At 34.0% G+C, this 10,000-nt stretch overlaps 1 protein-coding gene across 8 annotated transcripts in view; it reads right to left on the minus strand.

Moving 5' to 3' along the window:
• Window positions 1–2,435: 2,435 nt before the first annotated feature.
• The window catches only part of CROT (Carnitine O-octanoyltransferase), a 12,794-nt gene continuing 5,229 nt past the window's right edge, over window positions 2,436–10,000 (minus strand). For all 8 annotated transcript variants that reach the window (XM_043013994.2, XM_043013997.2, XM_086530477.1 and 5 more), the window contains exons 5-17: window positions 9,679–9,807; window positions 9,234–9,317; window positions 9,011–9,107; window positions 8,725–8,805; window positions 8,388–8,512; window positions 8,074–8,187; window positions 7,610–7,711; window positions 7,201–7,392; window positions 6,802–6,932; window positions 6,558–6,681; window positions 5,821–5,993; window positions 5,571–5,690; window positions 2,436–5,359 (exon numbers count right to left, since the gene is read on the minus strand). In XM_043013994.2, coding sequence (XP_042869928.2) covers window positions 5,233–5,359; window positions 5,571–5,690; window positions 5,821–5,993; window positions 6,558–6,681; window positions 6,802–6,932; window positions 7,201–7,392; window positions 7,610–7,711; window positions 8,074–8,187; window positions 8,388–8,512; window positions 8,725–8,805; window positions 9,011–9,107; window positions 9,234–9,317; window positions 9,679–9,807 — 1,599 coding nt within the window. In that variant the 3' untranslated portion in view covers window positions 2,436–5,232. The remainder of the gene's footprint in view (window positions 5,360–5,570; window positions 5,691–5,820; window positions 5,994–6,557; window positions 6,682–6,801; window positions 6,933–7,200; window positions 7,393–7,609; window positions 7,712–8,073; window positions 8,188–8,387; window positions 8,513–8,724; window positions 8,806–9,010; window positions 9,108–9,233; window positions 9,318–9,678; window positions 9,808–10,000) is intronic.

Consider the following 10,000-nt stretch of genomic DNA (forward strand, 5'->3'; position numbering starts at 1 on the left):
ACACAATTATGGAAGAAATAATAAAGGTACTTCACATGAGGTAAATACGAGGTTACTGATTGTAAACATTGGGAAGGATTGTGGGTGGAAGCTGACTGGCAGACGTGTTAATTTAAAGGAACATGGATTACTTACTGCCATAACATTAGATAGCGATTTTATTGTCTTTAAAGGCACTGAAGGCAGGGAGGGAAGCGGCGGCACCTTCGTCGTGCCAAAGCTTGATCCGAGTTTGAGTTTGGCGCGACATTCCTGTTTTTGACGCGTCTAATCTTGAACACAGCCTTGTGACGTCATAAGTGCGCTTGATTTTAATCAAGCCCCTGTCGCCTGTGCCTTGAGATATGGTCAAGCTCAAGCGTGACGTTATATGTAAAGAAATACAAAGGTGTATCCCCTTCTTCCACATTTATTTCAAATGGATTTGGAAAATAAAAGACTGAAATAGGTGGGTTATCAATAGAATTGATTATGTATATATGGCTAAATATACTTTTGGACTAGAACTCAGGTAAGATTATACAACAAACAGGTAAAAAATAGGAGATTATTACAAACGGTATGGAGGGGTTCCAGATGTTCTTACTGCTTCTTTGTGCCTTTTTTCACCGAAAATTCTTTCAAAAGGGCTACCAAAGTTAAGAAGTGAACATGAGAACCACATTTAAAGTCACCATACGTACCAAAGACTTTAATTTACTTGGTATGTCACAAGCCATAGTCAAAGGGCATTTTTGAAAATCCAGCCAGGCTTGAGTTTAACCGCCTCAAGCGCGGCTTGATTCATTTTTCGATAGAAATACGGTTAGGTTAGCCCCATAATTTTCAAAGAAGTTTATGGTACTTCTCTCTTGTTTCTCGCATGGCTGAATTGTTTACCTTCGTGTTTACACATGGTTTGTGTAAGTTACTTGTTAATTGTTCAATATGAAATTTACAGTTCATAAATCTCCACAAGAACATGTCCCCCTATCCCCTGTGCCTCCTGCCCTTAAGGATGATGACAAGTTTCAATTTTATTTTGCCTTTGTCTATAATTTAATAATTCTCATCAACGAATGGCCTTATCTTGACCAGTAATATTAATGAAAATGGGCCCTAATAAACACCCTGCCAGAAAACTCAAATTGAATTCTAAAAAAAAGTCTTGAGAATTATCTACAAAAGATATTTTCTTTTTGATAATCAACCTAGAAATATCACATTTGTTCCTATTTACTCACTCCATTCTTGCTTCTACCTCCCTGCCCCCTTTCTTTGTATTCCTATAATTTCAACACTGCACCTCCCTTCACCCTTTCCAGCTATTATTTTTTACCCATCCTCCTTCCTTTCATTTTCCATCCTTTGCAGGAGGGCAAACATCATCCCTACATGATTACAAAATCTAGTTTTTCTTCTCTACTAATACCTACACGAGCCCTAGTGACTATTTATTTCCAGTAGCATCGACTGGAAGTGGTCAAAGCGGCTTTCCTATATTAATTTAACCACCTTTGTCTTGTTTATATGCTAGGCAAAATGCTAGTCTGTCTATTTCTGGTGTGGGCAAGATCACTAGATATACCTAATTATCCTGGATGTAAACAAGGAAATCATACTCCTACTTGGCACCTTCACCTACTTTATTGACAGTGCAGGATTAACTGGAATCTCTCTCCCGATTGGTAAATCAACTTCCTCTAATTACATCAGAGTAGGAATTTCAATAAACAAGGCCATACATGTTCGTTTGAACAATGTTAAAAAAACGATTGTCCTGTCTAGTAGTCTTCAGTCCACTCCAAACAGTTCTGTTCAGTGAGATTTGTAGGACTTAACTCGGACCAAGAGCTCCAGTCTACGAGATCCTATATGAGAGACGAGGATGTACTTGGTGTTAAGCTTAACATTCTACTCGCTGACTCATTAATCAATTATATTTTTTGCACCACGCTGACATGGAAGATAGTAAATGAATAGAAAAATAAAAGTATTAGGTATCATTTACACATTTTGCTACATATGTCTCTGCCATGCAGATGGCTGTGTTTGGCCACTTGCTTGTTTCTTTGTTGCTGTGAGAGGTTTCCATGGTTTCTTTTGGAGTAAATAACATCACCACAGAGCCTCCTTTTTATTTCATTGTAGCAATTCTTCTGAGTAAAATATGCATGTTGAATTTGTCCCAAAAATTCAGCATCACAGAGGAAAATAATGGTGCTGAAATTTCATATGTCATTAGATTAATGTTTGTCATAACACATACTCCTGCCATTTGAATCTCTACATCACTCAAGTTAAACACCTTTTTCATCTGCTTGCAAATTCCCTTAAACTTCAGCATTTCTGCAACACAGGTTATACAGACATAATTCATTATCATCCACATTAACCACAAGCAGAATAAGAGCACCTTCATTTCCCAACCAAGGAGTAAAAAATGAAAAACCATAAATTTTTAAAAATATATTACAAACAAACAAAAGAGAATTGTGACTAGTCTTTTGCATTGACATTTTTTTTTCATCAGACTACTCCAGGTAGCATATTCAATACCTACCAGTTGCTAACAAGCCCAGAAAACTACCAAGCCTTTTGTGAAAATACTGCAAAACTATCCTTTCTCTCAATATACAAGATTAGCATTAAGAAATGTGTAAACATTCCCATATTTAATGGGGTAGATTATGAAAGATATTAATTATACCTTTAATAAGCATGTAAAGAATTAGTATTGGCCATTCCTTCACATATGCCTTTCAAAGGCCACTGAACACACACAACCTATCTACAGACTTTTACTTTCATAAAATTTAATTATAGTGTGTATCTATACATCATATTAAATATGCAAGACAACTCTCCTAATATCTGATAGAAAAAAGGCAGTATAATAAATTATTACAAACATCATGTAAAAACAAGAATAATAGAACCAATTTGTTTTAATTGATAAATGTACCTTAGCATATGGCAGACAACTGGCTGCACAGCACTGCAAAATTTTATATATATCTGGAAAGAATTGCTTAAAAGTGTTTACAAGTGAAAAATTAAGAAATTTACTTTATACTAAACTGTACTTCCAGATTCAGAATGCTGATTATATAGAACTTTTCATAATATACTAACATTTATTGATATCATATCTAGACTATGTGATGTCATACAAGTCTGGATGTGTAAGGCAGTCTAATTATTATATGCAAAGTGTTTTAGTCTGAATTAGTGCTTCAATACTATGCATGTAAAAAAAAGTTCTGAATGAGAATAAATAACATTACATTGCAATAAATACAGTCTATGTATATTAATTGAATAATCGAAAATCTTTTGATTAAATCTCTTGTGTTGTGAATTGAATAATCAGAAATCTGCTGATTATCTCTCTTGTGTTGTGAAGTTATTCATTCTCATTTATATATTTTTTCTCCATTAGTACTACATGCTGTATTGTGTGTAGCAAGTTTTAAAATACATTTCCCTAACTTGACTTTTGGGGTACTGCTATATCATGTGAAAATATCTGGCAATTACATTAAAAGAATTCTAATAATGAATAACACATCTTAATTTAGATATGAAATAAAAGCAAGCTATAACTCTTAGTAATCTTACATAAATAACACTTTAAAAGACTCTTTAACTATCTCCTTTCAAAGAACTCTGAATGAATATTTTCCTCTCTCTATAGCAAATTATCAAATGAATGAAGAAAAATATAATTCATTCATTACTAGACTTGTATCAAATATTCATAATTTTAACATCCACAGATCCTTACATAGATATTACTCTACTTTCACTCAGTTGTATTGCTGAAATTGTTACAAACAATTAGTTTCTGAACTGTGATTGGGTACTGGAATTACTTTTAAGGCTTATAACATCCAAAATTACAATAATTACAAAATATCATAGACTGATCAGGGTCAACTACATCACTCCATACCATGCCATGAAAAGAAAAAACAAGAAAAGAAAAGAAATAACATTATCATGAGTTCAGACATTTGTCTCAATGTTCCTCGTTGGTTGCAGTATAAAGAAGTAACCAATTCAGTTCAATGCATTGAGCTTTGCCCAGACCTCATACATATGGCCCAACATGTCTTAGATATTTACGGCTGTCTTATCTGATCACGTTAACTAAATGCACACCATGGTGTCTGGATTACCTATATGCTTTCCAGTTTCTACTACGCAAGCAACAGGCGTAACCTCTTCACTAGCCTGGTGTTTTTTATTGCAAATCTCTCGATTGATTGGACTATCAAAGAGTAATTTCACTCCAAAATCTGATGATACTACACCAAAAACTATTATCAGTAAGAGTAGAACTATATCTAAATAGAAAAACAAAAAATGTCATTTCTCTATAAGAAAAGACTTCTTTGTAAATTCATACACCTGACTTGCACTGGAGCCATAATTATGCTAAAAGATGTGAGAGTATACATTTTACTATTAAAATAGCTGCATGGTCTGGACACTAGACAAAGACTTTACCAAATACTATAAAACCAAGCCCCAAATCAATAATAAAAATGTATAAACACTTAAACAGAATATATTTTTATTCATCCTGAGACTAAACTAATCTTATTCTCTATAACATACAAATAAACATATAACTGAACAATAACAATAAAAAGCATCATAAGCAGTCTTTTTTTTTTTTTTACAATCACAGGACTCATACCACAACATACATAAAAAGGTTCTTCTTTGTATATAAGAGAACAAACTAAAGAAATAGAAGGCTATATTAAGATAAAATCTACTAACCTGTTATGAAATGGATGTGATCAGCACCAAATTACCTTTCAACACAACAGCTGACACAACATTTATCGATTGTTGCCCCGAGATATGTTATGAGATTTGACTGGTAACTATTTGGAGGTATTATTCACAATATGCTATGGCAGGCCTAATAATATAAGCCTAGAGACATTCCACATGATCATATATGAATTTAAGTCATACAGGGAAGTAATTGTTTTTCTGCTGTCTCTATGATTTCACAAGGTATATTATAAACAGTAAAAGGTTTTAAAACGGTTTCTCTAAGTAGAATATAATTCCAGTCATTTCTGTTCATATTTCTTATGAAGAATAAACCAAAACCAAATAAAAGTTATATAGCAATGGTTAAAATACTTTCAAAATATAAAAGAACTGAGAACAAAGGTTTCAAGTTCACAATAACAGATCAAGCTCAACTTAGATTATACATATATGAAGGATCTACAGGCTTGCAGTAGGAGCTGTCAACACATTATGCATGTCCTGAAGAGATGAGGCAAGTGCATCACAGAAACCTTGGGAACTTGTCTCACTTGAACTGTGATATGTACTTACAAAGAAGTTCAGCCTGCATGCAAACAAAGAAAGGTTATAAATACTAGTGTACTATGCTTGCACAAGGTACCTGTCAGTATAAATAGTAGCAATATCTACTGCATTTACTTTGCTGTGAAACAATATGATAATCTTATCCCATGAAGAAAAGGAACTGCATATTTCAACTATAACTTCAGATATTAAATAAATTGGAGCTTCATAACACTAAAGATATTACTTACTTATCTGGGAGCATATTATAGAAACATCCATAACCATCTTGAACCATAGCTGCTACTCCTCCGACAAGTGGCGTGTAACCAGTTGTACTTGAAGATAGTACAAAATTACCTCCACCACCACTGAAAAAAAGAAAAAGATGAAAAAAAAAAGTAATTTACAAAATATACTTACAGAATGACATGTTAATTAGCTTGTGTAATTCTAATTTTCTCAATTGACTCTGAATAAAAACAAAAGTTTCTGCCTCACCTCTTGACATAAGCTGGATCTAAAAAGAGCTCGGGAGTCTCCATGCCAGCCTCCAGAGCAACAATGTAAAGGCCAAAGAGATGACGATCGATGCCCTCGTTTTTCTGGCAGTGATTCATTAATTCATTGTGGCGGTTCACGGCACTGACGAGTTTGGTGCGTTTTTCGCTTGTCTGAGCAACAGTGAGAGAAAACCATCAGCTACATCTATCTTTGATTCCTTGCATAATTTCAGCTAACAATTACCTTATCCTCTTTATAATATTATTGTATCAATAAATCACAAAACTAAGCTTATCTCTGGTTGGGTAATTTTTCCATGTCTAAATTTTAATTACATATTACCTCAGCTTTAGATTTTCTTGATGCCTTTACTAGTCATTAATTGTGATTAGATTTCTGGCTTTTGTAAGTGGAAAAAATGAAATTTGCTAATTATATATTTCTTTCTATTACAATTGAAAATATGGAAAAATCTGTTATAATGAATATTTTAATGAAAAATGAAGGAGAGCCATTGCCATTCTCTCATCGTATAGCAAACAGTGTCCTCTGTTATAATCATCAATATATCAATTAGCATTACTCTCGCTTACCTTCAACAGCATGCATACAGAACAAAAATGACAAAACTAGAGTTAGCTAAAATTATTTTCCATATGTTTTCTTCAGCTTTGATCCATTACTATTCAAAGCCTAATACACTTAGACATCTTCTTCCATTTTAAAGAACATACCGATGCTGTAGGGTTGAGCACACAGCGGGCAAATTCAACAGCCTCATCCGTACACGAGCGCATGGTTTCTGTTCTCCCATTGTAAAACTGTCGAGTGGTTGCAGTTTCATACGTTGGTGCCGGTCTGGAAAAATGGATCACATGATGATTAGCAATGTTCAATTTTCATATATCAAGCAAAGTATAACTGTTATATATCAAGGAAAGTTCAATTAAAGATTTCCTGAAGACAATTCCTACGTACTTCCCATGGAGGCGAATATAAGCCAACTGCATGCTCATCTGTACAAAGGCATCTGGATGGAGCTTGTTGCTTTTAATGAAGTCCTTACCATAAGCAGAGTATGTATGATATCTCACATCTATATTCTTGGTCTGGAATGAAGAATGTAAAACAATGATAGCTATTTGAGAGCACTTAAAAAAAAGGAAGAAACAAGGAAAAAAAAAAAAAAAAAAAAAAAAAATAGGTAGATAATAAATGTTTTGAAAGAATAACAATCAAAGAGGATTATCCAGATACATTTCAGATATGTACAATCAAAGATATGTAATGACATCATAAAACAAGATACAGTAGAGGAAAAACACACACACACACATACATATATATACAACAATAACCAAAAAAAGATATACATACCAATGCCAAACTAGTTTCCTTAGCACTCGGAATAGCTGCCAGGATTTTGCTGTCGAGGTCAAAGTTCACAAGGGACGGCATAGGGAATTCTCTCACTTCGGGGTTGCCTCTCCAGCAGCCCCCCATGTCTTCCAGCAGCAAGTGCTGGTAATGGGCCATGACCACTGTTGCCATAGCATCATATGGCGTGTGCTGGATGGGTGATAACCTTTCCTTAATTACACATTGAATATCAGCCTTTTCTAGATTGCAAACTAAAGGATAATAACAATGATAATAATAATAATAGTAATTGTAAAAGTATTTCAATGAAGTCTGTTATGGATCATGTGCACAAAAACAGATGAGGAGTAATGACCTTAGATATGGATACTATAGGATATGTATGAGTATCATATACTGATCTTACATCATTATTTGTAGCACCAAAGCCATTTCTTGTCATGATGGCTGTCAGGCTCTTGTCAGCCCAGCGGTTAGTTGTGTCTCCACATAGAGCTTCCCAGCACAACTGTAGATTTTAATTCATTATTGTGTATTGATTCATCAGATTTTAATCACATGTATGATATTCTACTGGATGTTGCAACAGCATATCCTGTTTTACTTAACAACTTTGTACTGAATGATACTTAACCCAATGCCGCCGGCCGCCGGCCACAGACGGCGATTATGTAATATGATAGCGCGGGTGCCGTCATACGCCGTCAATGATATCATTGATGATTTGGGATAAAGGTTTCGAGAGCCCCGGCACGCGAAAAATAAAAACGACCGCGGCGCTGGCGGGTTAAGTTACTATCTGTAGCTTTTAGGTTTGAGCTAAAAAGCACACCTTCATTAAGAAATGGGCTAATAATACTTAATTCTTACCTGTTGGAAGTCTGCTGGAGAAGTGTTATCCATCACAAACACAAACATGGCAGATTCTACGTGTTCTAAATTCTGAGAGTTATTAAGGCTTAAGGATTTCAACCAATCCCGATTCTGAAAAAAAGTAATACATTTATGCATGCAAGAATATAACACACATAAGGTGATAATATGGTTGAAAAATATGACAGTCTAAACAGTAACATCTTCTATTTTACTATAAATAATAGCAAATTATAATCATTGTAATTCAATTTTTGGCAATTAGCTTCACATTAGATATAAAATATACACAAAACGGAAAGTCTCTTTACAATTGACCAATTTTCTCGAGTGTCACATGTGAGGACAGGGAGACCAGGTCCAGCACCCATGGCTTCACTCCTTTCACGGATGTAATTGCACTGCTGTTCTAACTCTGGTGGATTCATGACCTTCCCTGGAGAGAGAAAAAACAAGAGTGAAATAATTATGAAACAAGTTTGTAACAAAGCCGCCCTATGTTAACAATCTTGGTCAAAGGCATCGTATCAGATTTTAACAAAATAAAACACTCTGTAACATCAACCTGTAATGCAGCCTATCCCAATACATTATACATTCATACATATAAAGGACACTGTGATATTAATATAGAAACAGCAGACATACCTTCAGAATCCCATGGATTCATTGTCCAGATGTGTCCATTGCAGAGAACGATTAAGTGATGAGGACAATCTCCTTCGCTCTCTAAAATTATGAAAAAAAATACTGATTTTTATGTGGAATATTTGGAATAATAATAAAGGGTATGAGCACAGCACTGTAAGTGCTCTTAATGCAGTTTATACTCTTTTCTTTAATAAATCTATCAATACTGAATACTATGAATACTTTGTAGTTAACCACTGCATGAAATCTACAAATGCAACCAATGTTTTGTATATCAACTCACTTGTCCTCCATCTGGTATACAAACTATCTGCCCCTTGGCCAGGTATTCTTGAGCAATTGAACAACCTTCTGAATTGTTCCATACTAAATCTTGATCCCTGAAAATTCAAATTTATATACATATCTATGCATGTACATATATATATATACATATATATAAATTATGTTTATCATTATAGAAAAAAAAGAAATGCATGTGCAAATGAACAGCAAATTAAACTTACATCTTTAGCTTTCTGGGGCATCAATCGTTCCTCTCGCAACAGCACAAAGAAATCTACTATTGCCCAGATGTATAATGCTGCATACTGTTAAGATGAAAGAAAGAGAAAATGAAATGAATAAATCAAAACAAACAGTCCAAGGCAAAAGAATAAACACTTCAACATGAACCCATTAATACGTATATCTTACTACTACTTGTGATAAAACTTTTAAAAATCCTTGATCGACAAATCTTTCGCAATATCAATATTGATATTATCGTTATCATTCATATCGTTAGTGTCATTATCAACACCAAAATCATTATTCTTGTCATTTGTCTTCTTATTAAAATTATCAATCATTATTACCATCATTATCATTATTATTATTACTGTTATCATCATCATTATTATCATCATCATTATCTTTATGATCAGTATTACCATAAAAAAGTTTTCTTACCTTAGAAGCCTTTTCATATGATGGCTGCCACAGGGTTAGGTTAAGAGGCATAGGCCCAGTGGTGTTCATGGTGGGAAGGATAGGGTCTCTTACTGTCAGGTAGGCATAGTGCAACCACCAGTCCTCAAGCTGCCATGATTGAAGAGAAAGATGCAAAGAAAAATTAACTAAAAGAACTGATATACAAAAATAAGAAGGCACTAGTTCTCATGCCACAGCCTTCTAAAGACAGCATTAACCTCTTTTTTCATATTAAAAAAGGAAAAGAAAAGAAAAGAAAAGTAAAGAAAAAAAAAGAAAAAGAAATAAATGGGGATGTGTA

The sequence above is a fragment of the Penaeus japonicus genome, unplaced genomic scaffold (assembly GCF_977035675.1).
Source record: "Penaeus japonicus unplaced genomic scaffold, GWHDUDI00000001_assembly GWHDUDI00000033, whole genome shotgun sequence".
Lineage (NCBI taxonomy): Eukaryota > Metazoa > Arthropoda > Malacostraca > Decapoda > Penaeidae > Penaeus > Penaeus japonicus.